General features: G+C 45.8%; 1 protein-coding gene across 3 annotated transcripts in view; it reads left to right on the top strand.

Moving 5' to 3' along the window:
- Window positions 1-24,102, top strand: part of IL1RAP (interleukin 1 receptor accessory protein) — a 49,654-nt gene extending 25,552 nt beyond the window's left edge. For 2 of the 3 annotated variants that reach the window (XM_088170905.1, XM_088170904.1), the window contains exons 3-11: window positions 3,099-3,384; window positions 4,135-4,327; window positions 6,039-6,204; window positions 7,094-7,165; window positions 8,318-8,447; window positions 9,378-9,526; window positions 11,743-11,892; window positions 12,754-12,897; window positions 22,488-24,102. In XM_088170905.1, coding sequence (XP_088027031.1) covers window positions 3,099-3,384; window positions 4,135-4,327; window positions 6,039-6,204; window positions 7,094-7,165; window positions 8,318-8,447; window positions 9,378-9,526; window positions 11,743-11,892; window positions 12,754-12,897; window positions 22,488-23,206 — 2,009 coding nt within the window. In that variant the 3' untranslated portion in view covers window positions 23,207-24,102. Of the gene's footprint in view, window positions 1-3,098; window positions 3,385-4,134; window positions 4,328-6,038; window positions 6,205-7,093; window positions 7,166-8,317; window positions 8,448-9,377; window positions 9,527-11,742; window positions 11,893-12,753; window positions 12,898-15,521; window positions 16,104-22,487 lie in introns of those variants that run through there. The other variant, XM_014891597.2, reaches the window with a different exon arrangement.
- The last annotated feature ends 1,536 nt before the right edge of the window (window positions 24,103-25,638 follow it).

Genomic DNA, 25,638 nt, shown 5'->3' with positions numbered 1-25,638 from the left:
TGCTGCAGAAGTGCCACCACAGCAAAGGTTGCTGTTGTCACAGGGAGAAGAGCTGAGGAGAAGGAGTTTCTCAAAGGTGTGTGTGTGTGTATGAGGGGTGCCCTGCAGTTCTCACACATTCTATCAAGCAGAGCCTGGCTGTCTTGGAAGTAAAACACCCCAAAATGTAGAAATAGCAGTGTAACTGTCAGCATGGCACAGGGAGGAGGGAAGCTGTGCAAAGCACCACAGTTTCTGTCCTCAGTGTTTTATGTGCTAAGGACTGCAGGCTGTGGTGTTCCTGCCATCTCTGCTCTGAGTCATGGGTCATGGCATCGCTTCTGAGCACTCAGAGTCGTGCTGGGTGGCTTTGCCCTGGCAGCCAGGAGGAGTCCTTGCCTTGGGAGGGAGGCACAGCCTGGGATCTCACACTGCATGGCTGCTCCTGTGCTCTGGGTGTAGCTGTTCGTTTCCAGCAGCTCTGTGCTGTGTCTGGGTTCAGCTCAGAGCTTGCAGCACCCCAGGGCAGGGCACACACGTGGGGAGCCTTAGCAGCACCTGTTTGCTGTGACAGTGTCCCTGAAGCCAGGCCAGCTCTGAGACAGAATCTCCAGGTACAGCTCCTACAGTAAAACAGTAACAGTCCCCTCTTCCCGAGCCAAGAAGGCAAGGCCTGGGCATTGTTTTAGAGAAATGTAGGAAGAAAAAGAAGAAAACAGTTGTATTTATTTTCAATAACTCATTCAGGTTGAACGGGTAAGTAGTTTTACAGTGCTGATTTATGGGCTGTTGCAAAATGCAAGAGCTGCTCACGATTGCAAATTTCATTGATCTTGACTCGAAGAATTTCAGTACAGTAATGTTTTATATAGTTCCTCTCTCCCCAGTCCTGCCATTTGAAGTAGTAAGAATGATTTGCCTTTATGCAGCCCAAGAGGAGATGCAAGTCAGGTGCTGGAAAGAGAACCTGGGCATCCTGATTTACAGATCCAGGTCTGCTCCTTTCAGAGGGGAAGCCTTTCTTTACAGAAAAAAATGCCCTGTCTCCATGAGTAACAGTCCGTGCTTTATCATGCAGTTAGCAGGCATTCTCTGCAGGCTCATTTTTGTCATTGCCACTCTAAGGACACTTGACCATGCCTAGTTTGTGGCCCCACCAGCATAAAGCAGCATGCTGGTTCCAGTTTGCCCTGATCATGGTGGTAATGGGTCATTATACTCCTTCACATGGTGTGAGGCTTCCAACATGGTTTGGTCTTTGAAAATGAGCCTCAAAACTGCCTGTGGTAGCAGCCATAGTGTGTGGTGCTGTGCACCTTTGAAAGATCTATATGTTTTTAGATGATGAGCACTCTCAAGATATTTAGGTTGGATTCCTGTGGACAAATGCTTGTGTTCTGGGTAGCTTCACTGCCTTTTCCTAGTTCATTCTCTTCCTCCAGAAGTAGCACTGTGTCATATGGGTGTTTGGCATACTGCAGGAGGAGCAGTGCAGCTTGCATTTACATTTATGTGTAAACCCGCCAGAAAACATTTCTATTCTTACTGGCCCAGATTTCTCCTGCCCATGACTAACCATTGCTGAGCCATAGGAGTTAGCACTACTGCCTTAAAGTGCTGCAGGCCTGTCTTCTCAAAGGTTTATCTCTGCTTTTTTTAATTAAGCATGAATTTGGGGGCAAGCTACATCCCACTGTCTATTTAGGGAAGAATAAATGCCAGAAATCCTGCTTTGGGCCTGTGAAGTCAGTTCAGAAGAATTCAGAAGAATTTGGCTCAAAGAGTATATTGTATTCTGTTTCTCCTCTCAGTCTGAGTTCTTCTAATATCTGCAAATGGGAGAGGCTTTGCAGTGTCGTCTCTGGAGAGCCTGTGTGTGATGTGCTGAGACACTGCTCACAAGGACTGCTGCAGGCAGCACACCCCTCTCCTGTTTGACTCATTTTGGGTTCTCAGATGTCAGGCTGCCCTAGCAAATGCCTCCCAGCAGCTCCAAGAGAGGCACTGGGAAGTGTGCCACACTGTGCTCTGCCTCGTCAGTGTGGGGAGACAGAAGGTGCAGTGACAGCAGCTTCTCGTGTGGCTCACTTGGCTCTGATAGTGCAGGTTGCTCTCAGGTTTGCCCACACCCTGCTACTGTGCTTTGCTTGCACCAAGTTCCTGCCTCTCTGGACATCCTGATGGGTAGGAGGAATGGAGTGGAGAAGAGTCCTTGGTAGAGAAATGGGTTTGGACTGAGCTTTTTGTCATGAAACTGTTTGCTAATGACAAGAATATATTTTCAAAAAAGTAATTAAAGAAAAAAAGCTCTATACAGCTTTTTCTCATGCTGGCTGGTTTCTATCAGTCCAAGTCGCTGTGAGCCACACTGAGCCACTGCCTGTTGTTGAACTGTGCTTGGGGTTTGCACCTGGGCACTACCTGGGAATGCAAGAGAACCTGCTGCTACCTCCTCCATACTGTCCCTTCTGCCCCCCAGCTCCAGTTCTAAACTTTGCTATCAATAGTCTTTCTGTGTCACTTATTACTGCTTGTCCTCATTGTGTTATCCTGGTGTGCACAGGTGTCACATGAATCCATCACAGGAAAGACAGTCTGTACTTCTGGAACCCACAGTCCAGCTTCTTCTGGCAGGGAAAGTGACCCATGGCTCTAAGGGAGGGTTGATGTTTGAGTTTTTTTTTTTTTTTCCCCTCCTCTTTCAGCACATATGTTTCTGTCTTCCCTATCATTGTGTATGGATGCACACAAACCTCTAGCATTATTGTCATCTAAATTTTACCTTCCCACATACGACTTTCGTGGTAAATTTTCTTGGAGCTCTAGGAAGCCTAGTTTTATGCAGGAATATCGTATTCTATTGTCCCGATGAGAGATAAATAGCTTGGCAGAAACGTAGGAGGTGTACAAATGAAACCAGAAGTTTCCATGTTCTCTAGATATGAACACAATGTTCTTGTTCTGTTTTATAAAAGCCCAGTATGCTTTCATTGAAAACACTGTGGTTTTGCCTCTGATTTTGGTGGGGGCAGTACCAAGGGCTTGTGGGGAGCATGGGCAGAGCTGTTTTCCTCCTGCAGACTTGTGAGCCTAAGGCACCTTATTCTTTCTGGCTGCAGAGCGCTGTGATGACTGGGGTGTGGACACCATGAAGCAGATTCAGATTTATGATGGGGAGCCTGCCAAGATCAAATGCCCACTTTTTGAGACCTTCTTGAAGTACAACTATAGCACAGCCCATTCTGCTGGCTTAACCCTGATCTGGTACAGGATCGCTCAGGACCGGGATCTGGAGGAGCCCATTAATTATCGTCTCCCAGACAATCACATCAGTAAGGATAAAGACACCCTTTGGTTCTGGCCTGCTCTTCTCAATGACACTGGGAATTACACCTGCATGCTCAGGTAGGTTGTGTGGTGCAGTTTCTGTAGGTTTCAGTGCAATCAAAGGACTTCCGTGGAGGTGGGGAAATGATGCTATTAGCACCAGATCTTTTTGTGGGGAGACGACCATTTACATAAGCATTAATGGGAAAAGAATGTTAAAATTATAAGGCTGCTCAGTGCTGAGCCCAATTTACATGGCAATAATGCTTGGAGACTTGCAGACACTAATGAGCGTGCCTCTCCTTGCTGCAAGTGTCCGTGAAAATATTATTGCTGAGCCCATGGCAAAATCCACAGGCGCTCACCATTAAGAAGTGATCTGCATTTCCCGAGTAAAAATAGCTTCAGATGCAGGGGTAATGTTTTGACTGCACGCTAATTTGGCAAAGATTCATGAGATTCAGACTTCTAGGAAATTAAAAGTGTCTCTAACTGTGGTGCAAAATGAACATAGCATCTGCTATGCACAAGAGCTCTTTTTGATCTTCCTCACGTTGTCTTTAGTCCGTGTCTTTGACCTTATGATCTGCTTTAGCAGCAGGGGAGTGGATGTTGCTTGTTAGTCATCTTTATAGGCTTTTGTGAGCTTGTGTGGCCACCTCTGGTGGGGTTTTCTTTACCATTTATAAATGAGTCAACTAAGTCTGTACATACCTCATCAGCGCTATGATGCTTCTTATTGCAGATAAAATTTTTATTTCATTCCACTCCACTGCTGTAGGAGTAAACAAGTTTCAACTAATCAGCCCAGTTCTTGTCCACCCTTAGGAACACAACCTACTGCAGCAAAGTTGCTTTTCCCTTGGAGGTTGTTCCGAAAGACCAGCACTCTTGTGTGAGCCATTCCATAAAACCCACTGAGGAGATGTTCTACTTGGAGCACGCCAGTCAGAACATCACATGTCCAGATATTGATGGGTTTTACCCTGCCAGTGTGACACCAACTGTCAAGTGGTACCTGGTAAGAAGGACTTGCTTGGGCAGCAGGGGGATGCAGTGGTGTGTGTGAAAAAGCAGTGGTTGGCATGGCAGTCGTGGGACTGCATTTCAGAGTCTCCCCAGTGACAATATTGTTAATGAAGCTCTACTAATTTTAAGAGCTCTGCTTCCATTGAGTTCAAGGGTAAAACTGCTCTTGGAAAGGAATTGAAAGCTAACACTGAAGCTTTTTTGACCAGCATGCACAAGTGAAAAATCCTCCTAGGAGGGATTTAGGTGGCTCAGTTCAGTTATGGCTAGTGTGCTCGACCTGCTGTGTGTGAGCCTCTCACTTCCCTGTAAAGGAAACTGACGTTCATATTCCCTCTTCTTTAAAAAAACCCACTTGTTAATGAAAATTGCATCCTTTCCAAAATCCTCTGAGGTCAGGAAGTGAAGCTGTACATCAGACTCTGTGAGGACAATGGGTGTCCTGTTTGACACAATTCAGTAAACTTCTTTTCTGAAGACTGAGACATCTCTACCCAACCCTCCATACTTTTCTGATTATTAGAATGTCTCCAGCCGTCCTCAAGCTTTTCCCTGCAGAATTACTGCTCAATTTTATTAAATTTGATTTCACTCTTTCTCTCTAGGTGGATGCCTCTAGTCAGTAGAGAATAAGAAGTCTCAGGGGATGTAAAGTCTGAGAGTTATAGGAATAAATTCTTTAACAACATCCTATGAAGTGCTTTTGTATTTCTAGATAGAAGGTTTTGTATAAGTGAATTTAATAATAAGAGAAGTTGTCAACAAAGGAATCTGCTGATTTAAAAGAAAATTAAAAAGACCCAGAAGGAAACCCACCTCTAAAACCCTTCAGGAAAACTTCCTCTTGTATCAAGAGGAGCCGTTTCACTCCAGTAGTTTAAATGCTTTACTTGTATCGTTCATTGAAATGCACATCTCGGCAATCAATTAGCAGAATGAAACAAAAAGCCCCTTGGAAGTAATTTTTCAGGCAGCAAGTCATCCCATGCCTAATAAAAATCATTAAAAATGGTATATGACCCCTGTCTTAAACTACCCCATTAAGATGTATCTGATTTGGAAATGTACCATTCAAAAATAATCTCTTAGAAAATGTGCACATCTTTGGGTTTTATGACAATCAAGATGTTATCTGCATAACCTCTTTCTGAAAAGGGATCTCCAGCTTGGTATTTTGGCAGTTTTCCTGCCTTGCCTGACAGAAAGAGAGGAGTTATTAAGGTTTACGTACTACAGATTCTCATTTGCTATCTGCAAATTCTGGGGCCTCATCCTCAGCTGAAGTCAACCAGGAGAGCTTGATTAGTCCCGAAAGATGGACATCAATGGGGTACATGTCCTTTAGTCTGAGTATCCATTTGTGAATACATCATCATTTTCTTCTTACCATTTTTGACTTTTATTCTTCACTTGGTTAAGGTGCTCACTTTGATTGCCAAGGTACTTCTGGATCAGAGATCTCTCCTTTATAAAATTGTCTGTGTTTAAAGTGGGATAAAGCTATTAGGGTGATCTGCTTCATCACTTCATTTTCAAGGTGAACATAGCAGTCTATATGCCAACATGCTCAAAGTTCATGGTATGACCTACCTCATGATCCCAAGTGTCATATCAGTAATTTTAAATCAGATCTTTGTAGTAGCATTTAAACCAATATCTGTACTTTTGAATCCAAAAGTTGAATATTTTCTGCCTGACTCCAGGACTGCATCTCAGTGGATGGCTTCTATGAGCGGTATCCCCAAGGGCCCAGGCTTGTCATTGGCATTGTCCGCAGTGCGTATAAAGGGAATTACACTTGCATTGTGACCTTCAAGGACCACGGAAGAACCTATAATCTCACCAGAACCATAAAGATGAAGGTGGTGGGTAAGAATGATTTCAAAATGTGTAAATGCATGTGGGTAACTGCAGAAGTGATAAAAACAGCTGGAAGAGTTTGTTGCAGGTTTCATTTGTGGTTGTGTTCAATCTGTGTTACCCAGCTGACCTGGCGTATTTTTTCTTGCTGGGATCAGACTTGTGTGACTGCCCAGAACTTATTGCAGTAGAGGTATCTTCCACCACCCTGTCAAATGCCCCAAACACAGAGAGTGGCCAGGCTCAGGCTGGTGAGGTTCAGCCCGTGAGATGGCCAGGGGTACCCTCTGCTGGCATGTGAATGCATAACCTTGGCACGCCTGCTCGTCTCCTGTGCCCTTTGCTCGTCACTATTTGTGGGATTGTCACTTCATAGCCAGCTTGTCTTGATCTTCTTGGAATCTCAAAGCCATTTGTGCTGGAGTTGAGACTTCTAATCAGCCAGGCAGAGCTCTGGTTACCCACTGCTTGGGCACATCTGTCCCAGGTACAGAGGCTCAGCCTACCTGCCAGGGAACTGTAGAGTTTGAAAACCTAGTGAGCTGTAGGATACATTCTGAGTTCCATGGAAGCAGCTGTTTTAAGGGTTGAAATAAATATTTGTGACATGAAATGATGTTTGTATTTGTTTTCTAGAAGCAGCAGTAAATAGAAACTGGTGCAGGTTATGCCCTGGGGGAGATGAGAAGGTTAGGGAACTCTTCTGATGTGGATCTGGCCCTGAGTTTGGGGACTAGGATTAGATTTGTGTGTGCATGGAACTCTGCAGCAGGAATGCATCACGAGTTAGATTGGGGAACGTGTGGTGCAACACGAGGACATTGGGAGTGAGGCTGCAAGGATTCCATGTTTTCATGAAGTGTGGGTCCCCATGGGGGCTCTCTCTTGTCTCCTGCAGGATCTCCAAACAAGGCCTTGCCACCACAGTTCACCTCTCCAAATGAGAAAGTTGTGTATGAACTGGAAGCAGGTAAAGTCCAACACTCAAAGCCTGCCGATGGGACAGGGAGACCCAGCCAGGCACAAAGCTCTCCCCTGCCACTGCATTCCCGGTGCTTTCCCTCACAGAGCACACAAGCTGCCACAGGTTGCCTGGTGGACAGTGTGGGATGCCAATTCTTGATGCCAAAATAGGAGGGTACAGCTTTAAAAGTCGATTTTTTGCGAGCACAACTAAAGACAGATATTCAGGCATGGAGATACAGAACTGCAGCTGCAGATGAAATGGGGACACTCAGCTGCTCAGGAGAATTCCTGTAGGAGCTTGTCTCAGCTCTGTCCCTGGCTGTGGTTTGCTCCCATCCTCCCTCATTCACCCCTAGAGTGCCTTCAGCCTTCTAGCCAATTCTTGCTCATCTCCCTTTTTTTTGGCTAATGACTTCCTTATTAATGATAGCTCTCCTTCTGCTGACCTCAAAGTACTGGGTAATGGGGTAGCACACCCTTTCCCTCACCCCTTCTCCCACACCATGAGTTTTGCCTAATAGCTTTTTGGAGCAATTCCCTATATCAAATGGATTGTGTCCCGTTACATTGCTATAATAAATGTGGTGGCAATGATGATGATTAGCACCAGAATCTTCACTTTAAAGAACAGCTCTTTTGGCTCAGAAGGTCAGATTTCATCCACAGTCCTCTGTAAGATAAAATCACTTACAGGCTGATCACCAAGATATTCACACTCCCAAGTCTGATCTTCAGCAGAAGTCAAATTCCTGAAGAAATGTTTCCAAACCAAAATGCTTTTGTGGAGCTTGATCCTTCATTTTATGGCATCTGTCCCCTGTGCAGTGGGATTGATTAGCACTGCCCATCTTTCTAAGGAAGTGGTTGGCATGGAGTATGTCCCTTTGGGTGGGTCACTTGGTGCAGTCAAGGAATTTGTAACACATTTGAGAAGGCAGGACATTTTCTCCTATTTGTCTGTCTGTCACAAATCAACGTCCAGAGTTGTTAAGCTGTTATTACAGTTTTTGCCAGAAAGTGGATGTTGGCCTCATTCTTTTCTGAAGGGAGGCAGAGCTCAGGCTGGCAGGATTTTGGAAAGCACTAAAGTAAGGGTGGTGCTGTTCCTGCACTGCAATACCTTTTCTCCTAGGAGATAATGGTCCTTTCTTTGCAGGTGATGACCTTATCCTACCCTGTGAGGTTTTCTTCACATTCCTGAAGGACTCCCGGACTGAGGTGTGGTGGACCATAGATGGGAGAAACACAGATGACATCACAGATCCCAAGATAAAAGTCACCCAAAGGTAACATGTGACGTGAACCCTCATTTGTATCTAATCCCCTGGGTCCTGTGTGGGTACAGGCATGCGGCAGTGCTAATGGAGTGTGTAGTCTCCCTGTTAATCAGAAGCCCCTGGTCTGCACCATGCTGTGATGAGCACCAGGACCTCCAAGGAGGAGGTCTCCAGACCTGGACAGGGCATACCTTACAGATGGATTTGAGGGAGCTTTGTTAACCAGTTCACATCATCATTTGTTCAGGTCCTGGTAGTGATGCCAACAACTGCTGCTGTTGTGGGACTTATAAAATAGGCACAGACAATCCTGTTTAGAGGAGTGTTCCCAAACAGCATAAAGGATAAAAGTGTTTCAGAAAAACAGAGGCTGAAAACAAAAATGTAATACTATATGTAGTATTGATTAGGAAGAATAGAGATTCAATCACATAAAGAACCGAAATGATGATCAGAGTCTCATTTGCTGGATGGTGAATTACAAGTGGAAGGCAGTCACTGCCCCAGCTGGTTAGCAAACCAATGTAGAAAGAAAAGGAAAGGCAAAAGGAAATATTGTATCTTCATTTTGCAGACGGTCAGTTCAGGCAGAGAGAGACAAAGTGACTCATCCAGGACTGCATAGGGAATGTGACGTGAGCTCTGAATCTTGAGATCATGAGATCTTCTTGTTTATAGGCAAGAACTTCCATTTCCTCTAAAAGGCAGTGTGGCACAGCTGCAATGAGAAAATTACGAGTGGTAAAATAAATATTAAGGCAAATCAGATAAAGGAATAGCTGCAGCTGTATTACAATCTGAAGTGTATATCGATTTATAAATATCAAGTTACGTGTTTTGGCCTTTTTAAAGGAAGACATTATATCAGGGAAAGGAATACCTGTCACTAAAAACTTGCTGCACTTTCACATGTGTAATGCTCTAGTTTTTCTCTTGCAGTGAAATTACAAGAGATTTTGAAGACAAAACTGTGATAAGGACTCTAATAGTTGCAAAAGCCACAGCAGAGGAGCTGAAGAGGAATTACACTTGCTTTGCCAGGAACGCCAAAGGCGAGGAGCACAGCCAGGCCGTAGTGCGTGTGAAAGGTACAGAGCCTGCAGGGCAGGGCTGGGCAGGGAGGGGTGCTTGGGGGGGCTCTTGCTGCTGTAAAACAGGAAAGGACCAAAGAATGCCATCAGGCCTTTCTGCCTAACACAGTCTGTTCTGTAGGCACTGCTGTCAGACTGCACCACTTCTTGGAGGCAGGGAGCAAAGGGCCCTTCCATGGGCAAGTTCCTGGGAAGAGGAAGGACAGATCTGTTGTCCTTATCCCATCCATATGCCACAACTGAAGCAGACCTGAGGGGACAGGCTGCCTGAAACTATTTCAGGTTATTTGGTTGTGTGAGGGTTTTGCATGACACAACAGCTACCCGTTGGCATCCTCCAGAAGACAGTCTGCACTCGCTGGCATTGCTCAGGGAGTGAGACAGTCACACCACAACGCTCTCTGGTTTTACTCCTTGCTGTCATGATGCTGCAGTCTAGATACAGCCACCTCAGCATGGATGGTATAGACTGATTCAGCTCTGTTCTGTGTGGGTTTTTCCTACACCATTTTTTCATCAGAGATTTGGTTCTCGTTTCCCAGACCCACCTATCAGTAATAAAAGCTATGTGAGGCTTCCTGATTAAGGCAGATTTTTCTGCCTCCTTAGCAGTTTCATCTAGAGCTTCAACACCTGCTTTTACTGTAAGCCAGACCACCCCTCTCCCACAAGGAATGCTGCCATGCCTTGTGTAGCTCATACCAGACACCTTCTTCCCTCTACTCTGCATTATAAGCATGGGAAGGCTCGTGGAGATCTTTACTGGGAGATCTTTTTCTTCTTGGTACTTGTACTTGGTACTTTTTTTAGTCTGATTCCATTGAGACAAACCTTTTCTGGATTGTTAGGGAGAAACAATAGACCACACACATAACTGAGAAAGGATGAAACCATCTGTCAGTGTGTTCATACTCCATATATAATTCTTCAGGGGTGATAATATTTGTACATGGAGCAGAAGTGAATCTGAAATACTCAGATTCTTTATATATCAGTGCCTAAATACTGTTTTCTCATGGACTGATCTGTACTATCCTCCCTTTTCCTCCCCACGTCTGTTCTTGTTTAATTGACTGGGTTTGCTCTAAGCAGACATGCTTACCCACCACTCCTTCTTCCTGCTCTGTTCCACAGCAAAGTCCAAGAACCATCCCTAGCTGCTGCTGGCAGAGCAACCTTATGCTAAGCTCACTGCAGCCCATCCACTGCACATCCCATAGGAGCATTAGGCATGCCAGAACCTAACCCCTCAGCACCTGGCTTTTAGTAAGTGGCTCTATATGTTGGCTCCAACTCTTTCATTACATTAGGTTATATACATTTCTTGCTTTTTCTGGATGATTTCTCTCGTCTCATGTACTTCTGCTGCTCATCACCTAATGAACATTGATAAATTCCTTTCATTTTTGATTTTGTAATTCAGTTTTATTAGAAACTTATTAAATATTGGAATTTGGTGGTGTTTCCACTCTCTGTTGTTCTTTTATTTTGCAGTTTGCCAATTTGCACATCAACGGCCACCAACAGAGTTGCCCAGGGATACAGTTAGAAATTTTCTGTCTTTAGTACAAAGAAGCAGCAGTGGTATGACAGTGTATGAGTTGTAGGGGGCCTGTGATGTTCTGGCTTAATGCCAACAGGTTGTCCTGTTTGTTTGCAAGCATTTCAGCTTTTCTATAAGGAACTGATTCTTCTTTCGTGGTAGAAAAGAGTCAGGCCATGGCTAGTTATATCCTGGGTGTCAGTCTGGGACAAGCCATGAGACCTGTGTCTGATAGGGAGGGAGAATGGTAACCATTGCTTTTATTTTGCTGCAGATGCTTTATCTGGATCTCTTAGAAATCATAGCAGTTGTGTTACCCCAAGAGTTTGCTGATACTGCTGAGAAGGTCATGTTCATGTTCTGGCTTTGGTCTCTGCAGGTTTCTTCCACCAATAGGTTGTTCTGCCACCTGGCTATTCCCTGGGCCTCACTTAGAGACAGAAGTCCAGCCTGTGCTATGGACTTGCTCTGCCATAACCAGACCTAATAACCCAGAATGGGGCTCACATATCCTGTCAGAAAAGCCTTGGCTTGGCCACCTTACTCTGAAGGGTTGGCTCCTGGCTGTTCCTCTGTGATGTTTGGTTGCACACGACACAAGCTTGTTCCCGCCCAGCTGAAGGTCCAGCCTGTTCTTTAACTCTGACCCTCTGTTTACTTTTGTACTCAGTTGTAGCACCCAAGTACACTGTGGAGCTGGCCTGTGGCCTGGGGGCCACCATCCTGCTGGTTGTGGTGCTCATAGTCATCTATCATGTGTATTGGCTTGAAATGGTCCTCTTCTATCGGGCTCATTTTGGAACAGATGAAACCATTCTAGGTAAGGAGTTTAAAAGCTTTCATTTATTTATTCTGCTGCTGTCCAGGCCCATTGTTTTCACACAATAATTTTTCTTTAAGATATTCTTAATCCTTATCACAGCATAATCACATTTTGACCTTCCATTTCTCTGTCTACATGCAGTTGTGTGGGTCATTGCTCATTAGAGCAGGAGGAGTCAGGCTTTTGGCTCAGGGAGAAGGAGAAAGAAGTCCTCTGTATTCTCTGCAGAGGTGGAGCATGGACATGCCAGGCTCCCTGGAGCCATGCCCTGCTGATCTAGCTGTATCATCCAGTCTAGGTTGTCATGATACGTCATCAGGTTTCAGTAAGTCCCTTGTTTCCCTGGTGACTCTATGTAAAGGATTCATGACCTGATCCAGAGCGATCTGCTTTAAAATATGGGAAGGCATCCAAAAGGATGGATGTGGAAATCACCATTCTGTCCTCAGTTCTTCCACAGCTTCCTTGTGTTACTGGGAGTTCATTGCTGGGGACTCTGAGGTGAGATTTCCTCCTCTGGAGGGGGAGGAGGGTGTTTGAGCCCTTGCAGCTTGTGGTGTGAACCTGGCACGGGGGTGCTGCAGCTCTTGGAGGTGTAGGCAGGGTGCAAGTCTCTGTCTGGTGGGACTGCTCGTGTGGATAGACAGCAGTGAGAGGGAGCAGAGTCAAAGATGTCCAAAGGCAAAAGAAGCCTGGACAGAACGGGTTGGTCTGTGGAAATGTACGTGCCTTAACCTGCAGTGTCTGGGCTCCAGGTGAGCCTTCCTACGTGCTTCTCTTGCAAGTCAAAGGCCCGGCAGGGGCAGTGTCACAGTGTCCCTTGTGCTGTTTGTGTCTCCCTGTGCTCCCCCTGGCCAGACGGGAAGGAGTACGATGTGTACGTGTCCTACGCGCGCAACGCGGAGGAGGAGGAGTTCGTGCTGCTGACGCTGCGGGGTGTCCTGGAGAACGAGTTTGGGTACAAGCTGTGTATCTTCGACAGAGACAGCCTCCCTGGGGGAAGTGAGTATCTCACAGGGGCTGTGCTCCATGCACATCCTCTCTTTATTGTTCTTTGAGGTATTGATCATTGATTGCAACAGGCCTATCCAGATTATCTTCGGGTTTTCTTGTTAATGAACTCTTTGTGGTGTCTTCTAATGTTTTTACTTTACATGACAGTGTTGCAGATGCTCCAGGCCACCAAAATGGCTGCTGTGGGAATGGTGGTTGGTTGTTTCAGTTGCTCTTTTCAGGTGTGGTGTGCAGGACTGTCAACATGGGGAACCGGAAAACTGACTTTCATGCAAGCCCCCTGAGCTGCCTTAAAAAGTGGGATAAAGTCAAGGCTAGAAGAGGCAGGGAAAGTGTTATACTGGAGCAGCTCACAGAGGATCATGGTGAATCCTTGTAAAAACCATGAGTGTCTACTTCAGGAAGGAGTGGAAGGTTTCAAAATCAGTGAGGAGATAATGTGGATAATGAAGATAATGTGCATCCCATTCATCCTCATTAATTAGGGAGTTTATGTCTAATATGGCATACAATTAAGCTACTATTATTAAAAGTACTTTGTTGCAGGTAGCGAGACATCTCTTCAGTAAGATGTAGTAGTTTTTACTGTTTTGAGATAAATCATACAAGGTTCTGGACATAGTGTCTGCTGCAGGAAGGCAGGGAATCATCAAGAATGGAAGTTGGTGAACGTACTTTCACACAAGTTCCAGCACAAGGGCACAAATCTAGACAATGCTCCTGATTTTCAGTTTTTCAGAGGCTAAGTTGGTTGTATGATCCTGATGCCTATTAAAAGTTCAAAGTCTGAATTTCTGCCAGTGCAGACCGCCCCACTTTGAATTCATGGACTTCGGCTCAGGACCCCACTGGTGACAAAACCTGTGCTGAGAAAGTCCATTGGGGTGTCCCTTTTGAGTAGGAACAGGAGGGACTTCTGGATTCTCAGCCCACCTGCCTGAAAAAGAGAGCAGAATCAGTCTGGGTTCTGTTATCTTTCTCTCCTAGATTGTTGCCAGGATCTAGGAGCACCTGAAGTTTGAGGGTAGATACATATGTATGTCTTAGTGAGACAGCTACAATCCTGGTGCTGTTCCTTCTTCAAGAGAGCCTGAATGACATGGCAGGGCACCCTCCAGGCTCAAATTGCTTGATGCCAGTGACAGACTCAGAGCAGGTTTGCTTCTGAGCCATTTTCACCAGATGTCCATCTCCCTCCCTCTGCTGCTTCTTGCCCTGTTCACTTTGGAGGGTGTAATTTTCCTCCCAGCACAGCTCTCCTGGACTCTGTCCTTCACCTTACCCCCATGCATTTCCATCTCTGCCCCGCTCAGTCTCTGCCAGCCTCGAGCCAGTGCCAGTCCTGCGGAGCACTGCTGGAGTGGTTTGTCACTGCACTGCTGTCATAGTACTGCTGGGGCTTCCCAGAGCTTCTTAGCCAGGATTTCACTAATCTCCTTCTCAGGAAAGCACGGCAGGCCAGGAAATAGCTTTTGGCAGCTGGTGTCTTGCCTCCAGAGTGTGCATCTGTGACATGGGTAGAGTTATGTTGTCCTTGATGAAGAAACAGTGGGAGATGGATTATCCCGTGAGTTAGCTGACAGGAACTAATCAAACGTGCTTGACAGCTAAATGAAGTTGTCTGTCAGCATTATTTTACTCTCCATTGTAATTTCTGACCAGTCAAGAGTGTTCCTTTATCAAGGAAGTGTGGGAGATCCTGCAGCAGAGAGTACAAGCGCCCAGATTCATATTTACAAGGGACTTTTACATTAATTACAGGAAGGTGGCCAAGGACAGTCTACCTGCAGTTGTTAGAAAATGGAGGAGGATCCACAGTTACCATGACGCTTCTCCAGCTCAAAGGATGTCGTTTTTGGGACACTTCATTAAAAGTCCTCAGAGTCAGTTCTAAAAATGCTCTAATCTGCTTTCATAGAGGACGGCAGCAGGAACAGATGGATGAGTAACAGAAATTAGGATGGTAGCATTACCAAAGCAAATTATCCCATGAAGACACTCAGGGAGGGTGTAAATACATACTTCATTTGGGGAAACCGAGGCAAGAGGAGTGAAGGGAGTATCCAGAGTCATTCTGGACATCAGCCAGAGGAGGATATAAGCATAGACAATCACACTTCCTGAAGCCTCTTCAGGGTGAGGCTTTCCCTGGAGTTCATGTGTTATGAAGCTAGCAGTTTCCCTGTTTTGCTCCAGAGAGCCTCTTTTTCCCCTCTCACTAGAAGGAAGCTAAATCTCAGCCCAAGACCAGCAGCCTTCTTGGCCACAAGGCATCCTCACTGGGTGAGCACTGGGTGGTGTCACTGATGTGTTGTACAGTGACTTTTAGTGTAGCTCTCTTGGTTATCCCTGTGTAGCATGAGGAGGAGGAAATGCATCTATAGGTATTCTGGAGCTGATGGAGGAGATGTCACTGTACAGCTAGTGGGAACCAGGCATGGTGTAGGAGGTCCCACCTGGACTCCACTTACAGGGTTGGGAAGCACCTGTGTAGTCTAGGGAGGGCCTCCAAGGGATTTATTGTCCCCTTCAGGAGGCACCTGGTGTCACAGCAGCAGCTCAGCATCATGTTCTTGGGCATCACTAACCACCTCAATGTTTCTTTCTCCCAGTTGTCACAGACGAAACCCTGAGCTTCATCCAGAAAAGCCGACGTCTGCTTGTTGTCCTGAGCCCCAACTACGTCTTGCAGGGGACACAGGCCCTGCTGGAGCTCAAGGCTGGCCTAGAGAATATGGCCTCCAAGGGCAACATCAAAGTCATTCTAGTGCAGTACAAAGCCATCAAGAAGAGCAAAGTGAAGGAGCTGAAGCAGGCCAAGGCGGCCTTGAATGTCATTAAATGGAAAGGAGAGAAATCCAAGTTCCCAAAGGGCAGATTCTGGAAGCAGCTGCAGGTGGAAATGCCAGTGAAAAAAATTAGCAGGAGTTTAAGCCTTGATGTGTTGATGCATATCCCTGAAAAATGTTTGACACAATCAGAAAACAAACCAAAACACACTGCAAAAATCCACAAGTTAGGCCAGGGAGTGGGGAGGAACTCAGGGTTTTTTCCATGAAGGACCATGTCCCAAGCATTTCAGAGAATAGTCGTGTTTTCCCTGCAGCTTTGATATTGCTCTGTCAGTAGAGAGACCAAAGTTGCAGACATCTCCTCTCTGCAAATGTATGCCTTTGTTATCAACCACACAAGCCCTGGGCTTAAGGTCTAAATTTGCTGTCCAGGTGGGATGCATCCAGCATCTCGTGATAGCACGGCCAGTACTCCTAGATCCAGTTCCCATGGGCCCTTCATTAGCATCCAGGACAGAGCTTCTTTCCACTCCTAAGTGCCTACATTCCTTTCTGGTTCTCAGTCCCTGTTGCAGAGGCCGAGGAACAATTTGCAAGATGGCTCCAGTGTAGAGCCTTTCCTGCATGTCCTGGGTCTGTAGTCCCAATCAAGTGTGGGATCACAGACTCCTGCTGCACTGTGGGGAGTATAGACTCTTGAAGTTCCTCATCTGTGCTCCCCAAATTTCCTTTGAAGCAGATGCATCCAGGTAGTTTGGCAATGAGAAATGGCTGTTCCAGAAGCATTAAAAAAAACCCCACAACTCTTCTGGGTGCTATTTTTATTTTAGCACATCTAGCAACAAGTGGTTAGTCTCTGGGACTCTGCAGACTCACAAGTACCCCAGATCCTTCAGAGCTGCTTGTAATCCAGGGAAATATCTCATGAGTACAGGCCATGGAGCATGTGAGAGATATTTCTTTGTAGAGTAAACTCAGGGACTTCACAAGCACTACAAGGAACCCCAATGTACTACTGAACCCTCCTACTGTCTCTACCACTGGCTGGGGGAAAGCATCATGCAAGGTGCTCCCAAGGTCTTTGGGATGACACTGGATAGAAGTCCAACTCAGATGGACACCCCACAAACTTACTTGAACTTCCTAAAAACTACTAGTTCTGTCCATGTAGGTAAGACTGTGAGGACAGGCTGAGAAAGCTGGGGATGTTCTCCCTGGAGAAGGCTCCTGGGAAACCTTTTTGTGGCCTTTCAGTGCTTAAAAGGAAGCTTATAAGAAAAGTGTGTACAGACTTTTTTGTAGGGTCTTTTGCAATTACCCCTTTTAGGGACAAAGGGTAATGGTTTTAAACTAAAGGAGAGTAGATTCAAATTATATTTAAGGAGGATGTCTTTTACAATGAGGGTGGTAAAACACTGGCACAAGTTTTCCAGAGAGGTGGTGGATGGCCCATCCCTGGAACCATTCAAGGCCAGGTTGGACAAGGCTGTGAGCAGTCTGATCCAGTTGAATATGTCTCTGATGATTGCAGGGAGGGTGGCCTTTGAAGGTTCTTCCTAACCCAAATTATTCTATGATTTTATAAAGACTGTCTTCAGTGCCTGGTTATGAACAATGTTGCCATCTCTAATTCAGGGTTCTAATTCTAATTTAGGTTTAAACTAGCTTTGGCTTTACAAAGCAAGTCTCTCCCCATCTTGATTCCAGTGCATAGCTACAGAACAGAGGATGTATCTCAGCTTCTGCAACATTTGCACAAAACGGAAGCACAAAAACCCGCTGTATAGGTGTCCTTGCTGCAGCAGGAGAGGGTGTGGTGAGTTAACCCCCATCACACAGGTCATGCTGAGGAGGGGATTTTCCTCTCTCTTGGAAGAGAGACAGACCAAAGCACAGTGGGGCCCTGGCATTGTCTGGTGCTATGGTTCACAATGTTTTCAAATAAAACTTCAGGCTTTGGGGGTGTCTCCATACTCCTGCAGCTCCTAGTGCAAGGACCTGCCCACTTCATTGTGGAGTTCAGTATTACACACACCAAGTGCATGTTTATTTTTATTGGTGATGGTTGCACCTGAGTGACCTTTCACTCATCCATTCGTTCTGTTGGTGTCCAGTGGGTGAAGCATAAATATTCATAATAGCACTATAAAAGCACTACAATTAGGAATCTATGCACTATTCACCCAGCTGAATGAGGGCATCCCAGTAAAAAGCCGAGCTTTAAAGGTACGGGACTGAATCCTGGTGTCAGGGAGTCCTTTTTCCATTTGCATTTTATGATTAATAATGTTATTCCAGGGCTGCAGGGAGCTACAGCCCCCCCATGCCCTTAATCAGGTACTGTATGTCATATTTAGGAATAGTACCGCACAATTCAGTGCTTCCCCTGAAACCATATGCCCCTCATTTCCCCCCTCTCCCTCTCCCTGCAGGGAGGGAGAGAGGAGAATTGGAGGCACAAAGATAAAGATCCCACTGTGAGATATGAACAATTTACTGGAAACAGCAATGAGATAAGAAAATGGACATTAACAACAACAATACTGGTGACAGAGGGTACAAGAAATTAACAATTCCCATGGAAAAACCCCCTGACAATTGACCATATCCAACCATTCCTTCTGCTGCACTGCACTGACCCAGCTGCACTGTGCTGGGACCTTTTGTCTCCAAAAGAGATCCCCTTCCCCTCACCCCTTGCAAATAGTATAGAATAACTTCAGTGTCCTGGACATGCCCCCTCCTGACTACTGCAAAAAATAACCCTGTCCTGCTGGAACCAGGACAGTGTACAATGTGTAACATATAGGGCTTCTTTCTTACAATACTCTTCATCTTTCCCACCCCAAATAAACTTTGATTTTAGCAGGTAATATTGCAGTCAGCTTCACTGGAGGCAGTGGAGCTCTTCATCTGCTCAAAGGTGCTTAAAAGAAGTTTTGTTACGAGCTTTTCTACTGTGGTTGTCTGTGGAGGGACAGAGCTGCTTCCCACACTCCAGAAAACTTCATTTGTAAGAGATAGCACCTAAACCTGTGCTTGGCTTTGTGAACCCATTGCAACCCTGTCATTGTGCCCAGCTTCACCTTTTTGTTTGTGTTTTAAGCATCTCTGTAATCAGCTGCCAGATCCGCAGGCAGAGGGAAGGCCCTGAGGCCAAAGCAGAGCTGTGTTAGATTCCCATGTGATTTTTAAAAGATAGATTGCCAGTTACTCATAAATTGAATTGACATCGCAGACCTCACTACATCATATCTCACTTTTGGCTGAGTTACCAAGAGAACTTATGCTGATGTTTTGGTAAGTCTGATTATTTTAGGAAGTTAAATCCACATCATATATTTTGCTGATTTTATTGAAAGAGTTTTCCAAATAATTAATAGACCTGAACTTTCTCAGGCATACACTGCAGTGGCCTTGGGTGTTATTGCATCCCCAGAACAGGGTTACTGAGAGGCATCAGCAGAGCACCCACAAGGCAAAAGGTGTGATGGTTTGGAAGGGGCCTGAGAGGTCAGAGGGAGCAGTGTGGAAGGAATAGTCCTGGAGCAGGCTCCACTCACCTAGAAACATTACCACTGGCTTTGCTGGGGTCTTTCAGGCCAGGGGAAAAGCCCAGTCCCAACTGTAAAGCAGATCTTCAAGTGCCTCACATAGGCCTGTCATTTCATTCTATGCCATATGCAGTTTCCATGGGATTCTGTCACAGCATCTGTCTGAATCAGTTGATTCATTTGAGTTTCTGTGCTCTAACCTAACATTTATCAATATGCAGCTCATGCAAAGTTCCTCATTATTTTTTCATTGGGAAACAGCGTGGCACAAATTGGAAAAAAAAACTTCTTTCCAGTGCTGTTTGATGTTGTACACCTTCTTCCAGAGTTTTCCCTTTTCTGTATGTTTTTGCCTTTGTGTGATTTGGTCTGTGAAGTGTCAGTATTATTTTATTTTGCTTTTCAATAAAACATTTTCATTTTTGCATTTCAGTCCTTGTGCATTTCTCATAAGTACCATCTTCCCATTATGTCTGCGAAATGCTGTTAAAGAAAGATGATTGTGTGTAGTCCAAGCATCAAGATTGATCGGGGCTCCTTGGAATGGGACATTTTCCTGGCTCTTTCATGCTGTGCCTGCAGAAGCACCTGAGCTGCCAGGGCCATCCAAGCAGAAGCCCAGTGACACACAGCATTCAGATGTCTCACAGCAGTGGACACGCAAACACAGAAAGTCTCTGATCTGAAGAATGCTCACTTGGCAATCAAAAGACAGAAAGATGGGAAGGCAACATAATCTCTTTGCTTTAAAGATCAAATCAGAATTTTAGAAATCTGCCCAAACCACTGAAATAAAACTCACTCTCAGGCTGCTTTGCCCATCAGCCTCTGGGTTCAGTCAGCCTCATTCCAAGTCACTTTTTTTCTTGCCCGTTTCCCATGTTTGTCTGCCCACAGGTAAGTTGAGAGACAGCCCAGCACTTCCAGACCACTGGCAAAATTAGTACCTGTGACAATCTATGGATTTGAGGTCTATGGCTATGGGATCTCTGACTCTAGTCCTTATAATCTGTCACATCTCTGGGTGCACTGGGGAGACACAAGTAAACCAATAAAAATACAGTGTCATTTGCGAACATTTAGTAAAGATGGAAGGTTTTTTAGTAAAAAGCAGCTAACCAAGAGTATTGAATCCCCAAGCCCTCTGCAGTGTTATTGCTGCCTGACCCATCCTGTGCTGTTTCACTGGGAGAGAAGATCCTACCTGCACACTGTGAAGTGTCTCTCAGGATTTTTCCTGAGCTGGGTAAACGTTGCAAACTGAACATCTCAAGGTATCCTGGTCAGCCAAGTCTAAATGCATCCCATTCTCAAATACATCTTTGGAAATTTGAACACCTTCTCTGCCAAAAAAGTCTCAAAAAATGAGTCTCAAAAAGTGTTGCAAATTCAAAATTGATAAAAGAAAACCAGCACTGTCACCTCAATCAAAACATTTCATTTCAGCAGCATCAGAGTAGTTCATGTTAATTGAACCTGGGCTTTTTGAGCCGGCAGGTAGAATAGGTGACCTTCCGGAGGCTGCTTCTGCTTATATTTTGCTGTGATTCTGTGATTCCAGTTTCAAAAAGAAAGACCTTTCAAACCAGCAAAAGAGCTTTTTCTTTCACAAACTGTTGAAGCCTGGCTGTTTTCAAAATAGATTTCAATCAATTGTAGAAAAGTTTGAATGAAGTCTGGACTTAGTAAATTGGAGATTGCTGCCAATTTTTTATGCCTTTGAAATAGGATGGTTAAAATGTGTCATGGTGGTGAGTGATAATTCTGACAGAACTGACTATCATCTACTTTTGGTTTCAATGAATTAATGTTTTTCTGTGTGTGTTGGGGGTAAAAATCCCCCCAAACTTCATATACAAGAAAAAAAACCCTCAAAATGATTTTATTTTAATTCCAGTATTTTGTTAACCAAACAGTGCCCTACGTTCTCCATTGGGATATTACTGTATGATCATTTTTCCTGTCTTGGTCTCCTAATAATCTAGTGACAATGAGTTTTACAGCCAGTCATACTTCTTTGAAAAGTATTGTTCTGTGCAATATTAAAATAAGGTGCATCCAGATGCAATACAGTACACCTTCTGCTGTGAGCTAAGAGACAACTAGTTGCTGGGAGAATTAAGAAGCATTGCCATTGCAGGGAAGGAACAGTATTTTTATTCATGTAAAAGACCAGTGTTCCACCGTCAGGGAGAGAGGAGGATATCCAGCCTGAGGAATGAAGGCTTTAACAGTGTGAAATGGAAGGGAAGCAGGAGGCAGCTCTTCTTCCCAGAACAGCTCTTTGAAAGACATTCCTAGAGGCACATTTTTCTCTCTGAATGTGCAAGAGCTCTTACTCTAATGATCCTTGTCCTGCTTGAACACCAACTTGTCCTTGGGTCCCCTCTCATCTCAGGCACCAGCACTTAGTAAGTGTATGGGGTTTAAAATATTTTTAGTTTTATTATTCAGCTTTTGTTAAATTGCTGAGTGCCACAGCCATATAGTTCCCATCCTTTCCACTGCTCACCCTTTAGCCACTACACCTTCAATATGCTTTCTGCATTCCAAGCCCCAGGTAGAAGTCCAAGGACACCCTTCAGGTTTGCTGCTTTTCAAAATTCTTAATAAAAGAGATGTTGTTCTTGCCTGGCACTATTCCAGCTGAGCTTCTTGCTGAGCTTTACAACTTGTAATTAATCCCAAGAAATGCTTTGAAGGACAGTATTTCCACTGCCCATGATGCCTAGGGCAACTGGTGGAGGAGTTTAAGGCTGACATTTTTGCTTTCTGCATTTGGAGGTTTCTACTTAGAGATGAGAGAACATGATGGGGGGAGGTGGGTCAGTCCCTGCATTTCGAGCTGGGGCAGGATGACACAATTGCTTTGATCCCCCTATCCACAGAGTTGCTCAAGCTGTGGGCAGGTGGCTCCCAAACAAGACCCACCCTTTATCAAATGCCTGCACTTCCCTGGGCATGACTGATGCTGTGCAGGGTAGAAGTCAGAGTACAGGCATGGCATATCCTGGCTTTTCATTTACCGCCTCAGCCTTCTCAAAAACCCACTGTACAGCAAAAAAGTTGCCAGCAGGAGTGTGGGCAAGTCGAAAGTCACAGTGCTTGTGCCAGGTTTCCCTCTGTGGGAAGAGGGATCTGTGTAGGTATGCCACCAAACAGCTTCCTTAGCATTTCTCTCCCCGCTCCTTTCTCCTTCTGCACCCCTATTCCTCTGCCTTTGTACTCTTAGATACCACTGAAGCCGTGTTCGACTTCATCCAGAGGAGCCGCAGGATGATCGTGGTCCTGAGTCCCGATTACTTGACAGAGAAGAGCATCAGCCTTCTGGAGTTCAAGCTGGGCATCATGTGCCAGAACGCCATAGCCACCAAGCTCATCGTGGTGGAGTACAGGCCGCTGCAGTGCACCCACCCCAGCATCCTGCAGCTGAAGGAATCTGTCTCCTTCGTCACCTGGAAGGGGGAGAAGTCCAAGCGCTCCGGCTCGCAGTTCTGGAAGGCGCTGCGGCTGGCCCTGCCGCTGCGCAGCCTGAGCGCCAGCGCTGGCTGGAACGAGAGCTGCTCCTCGCAGTCAGACATCAGCCTGGACCCCGTCCAGAGGAGAAGGAGCCGCTTGAAAGGGCAGCCCGACCCACGGGGTGCCACTCCTGTGACTCTCACTCACGGAGGGACGGCCTCAGCCTCCGAGTCAAAGGCCAAGCAGCGAGCCAAGCGCTTCCTGACGTGCCGGTGTTGTGGGACCTACTGCGATGGCAGCAGCAGACACAAGCAGCAGGCCGTGGCCGAGCCCCGGTGGGACAGTCACCTCTGCAACCCGGGCTCGGGCAGGCCCCCGGCACAGGCCCTTCAGGGCAGGGCACGAGCCGAGCCCCCGCCGGCACAGGGCCCTGCTCTCGCCCTCTGCCATTACAGTGACCTGTCAAACAACAATGACTTCTACGTGCTCTAACACATAGGCTGAAGCACTGCTGGTGCTGGGCCAGTGAAAGAAACTCACTGCGGCCTCAGGATTCTTTCACCATGTTACAGGCTGGCACAGTGCCATTAAGTGTCAGTGCCATGCCTGCATGGAGGACTGCAGCAATATCACCGCTGCTGACCTGAGCCAGGGGCCTGCAGCCATGCACAGAGCAGTGGCTGGGGACTTCCTGCCCGGGTACTTCTCCTCAATTTAAATTGCAAAGTGGAGCTGAAAATGTTTCTCTGGCATTGCTTTTCCCACACTGTGGCTGTGTTTGCGACAGGGCTGCTCTGGGGTGGGGTGCACAGGGCAGGTCCCCAGCTGGGGCCTGGGAGGGAGGGAGGGAGCAGGGAGAGGCCATCCTGCTGCCAGTAACCTCTGGAGAAAGGGGAGCAAGCCTGCATTTTGCAAAGGCTAAAAGTTTGGTAATAGGGTAGTGGGAGCCCCTGCAACTGCAGTTATCCACTGTGGTCTAAAAGAATATGCTCAACAGTTTTAAGACAAGCCCTTTCTCTCTAAATAAAATTGATTTCTTTAACTGGCTGTTGTTAAAAGTTCCATAGGAACTGGTAAATGCGGTAGCATTGTTCACCAGGCAGTTTGCCCAAACTGGCTGAGGTCCCCTCCTGTTCCCAGAACTTGCAGTGGGATCATGGGCTTCGTCCCTATCCCTACTTCACTGTATGAGGAATTTGTTCTGTCAGTTGAGTGGCCTTCCAGAAAAGAAAACCATTACAGGGAATATGATTTAAAAAATCCTCTGAGTAGTCAGTGGACTCAGGGATAGAAGCAAGACCTCAGATGCTCATAGAAAATCTCCGGCACTGAATCTGAGGGGTTAAAACTCAACCACACTTCATTAAATAACCAAAAGAGCCTTTGAACAGTCTCCCTGGGGCTGCTGTTTCATCAGACTGTTGAGCTGGCTGTCAGCAGTGTTTTCCACTCTTCTCCTGCACTGAAAACTTCATTTGTCTCATTCCACATTGTGTAAGGCCTTCTCTCCCCACCAAGGAAGGGTGCTAATCCTGGGAGTCGGTTGCTCGCCTTCAGCTGATGTTCTGGCATGGCAGACCTGCTAATACACTGCATTTGTTTCCTTTCCCTGAGACCAAAAACGGTCTCCTTCACCACTCTAGTCAGTCTAGTAATTGCATATCAGGTTGACAAGTAATTATTTTTCTTCTGCCTTGAAAATATGATCTGAGCCCTTGGGGTACAGGGTCTGATGGCCCCAGGACCCCTATTTGATGGCCTCAGGTGAACTTGCTGGAGCTGTGAGGAGGGGGGAGGCATGTCTCACCCATTTTAATAGTGCTGAAGTCCAGTTATAATTCATATATCACTTTCCTTCCCTCAGCAGACCCTCTTCCTCAGTATCACCCTGACTTTTTTGATCCTTTCCTTCTGAGATCAAGCACAGCTGACAGCTCTCCTGTTACAAGGCTCTGTGAGCTGAATCCTAACAGCCTTCTGCAACAGACTGAGAAATAGAAACCAGAAAACCTGGTGCTGAGTCAATCTAAATAAAACAAGGGCAACAAACCTCTACCAACTCATAGGAGTTAAAAATTCAGACTCTGCAGAACTTTCCAGGTGTGGATTTCTCTCTAATTTCCATCAGAAACATTGTAAATTGTTCAGAAAAGCTTTGTCCGTACGTGGTTATTCTCAGTGATCAGAGGAGAAGCAGGAATGAGGTATTTGCAAAGCAAGCTGATACATTGCAGGATGCATTGTAAGACGTAATCAAAATGCCATGAAATTACTCCGGTTGTTTACAATTAAATGTAGGATGGTACTGTCAGTGAGTCTGGTAGTGCTGAAAAGTACAGCTACAAAATATAAATAATTTGTAATCAATCAGCCTCCAGAGTCAACACATTTGTTATTTGCTGGCATTTAAACAGCTTTATTTACAGATTTTGCCCTTATTTGAGTGTGGTATTGTCTCGGTCGACTACAACAATGCAAAGATAGAGGAAACAACAGCTGGAGCTCCTCATAGCTGCACAAAATGGCCAAATGCAGCCTTTTGGGGCAAACTGTCATTTCCTCATGGAAGAACAAATGCAAACTAGTAATTGCTTTTCCTCATGCTTCAACAGAGCTAGTTCAATTTTACCACTACTTTTCTGACCCACTGAAAGGATCCAGGGTCTTGTTTGCTCTCTTAATAAATACTGAGACATGGTGAGTTCCAGTGTGTGCAGAGACCCTGCCTCCCAAGGCCAAGGTCCCAGGGCCAAAGGCACATCATGTTGGAGGGATGTCTGAGCAAGGATATGGGAACAAAACCTAGAACCAATTTCCATTGTGTTTGTCTCTCATGCAAAGGAAGTTGTTAGATATACCCTAAGTCCCAGATTGATGTCCTACTTTAGGACCAGAACAAACTCGTTGCAGAGTTGAATTCTGCT

Source organism: Sturnus vulgaris, chromosome 10, assembly GCF_052056855.1.
Source record: "Sturnus vulgaris isolate bStuVul1 chromosome 10, bStuVul1.hap1, whole genome shotgun sequence".
Classification (NCBI taxonomy): Eukaryota; Metazoa; Chordata; class Aves; order Passeriformes; family Sturnidae; genus Sturnus; species Sturnus vulgaris.
This window is presented reverse-complemented; position numbering and strand designations above follow the sequence as displayed.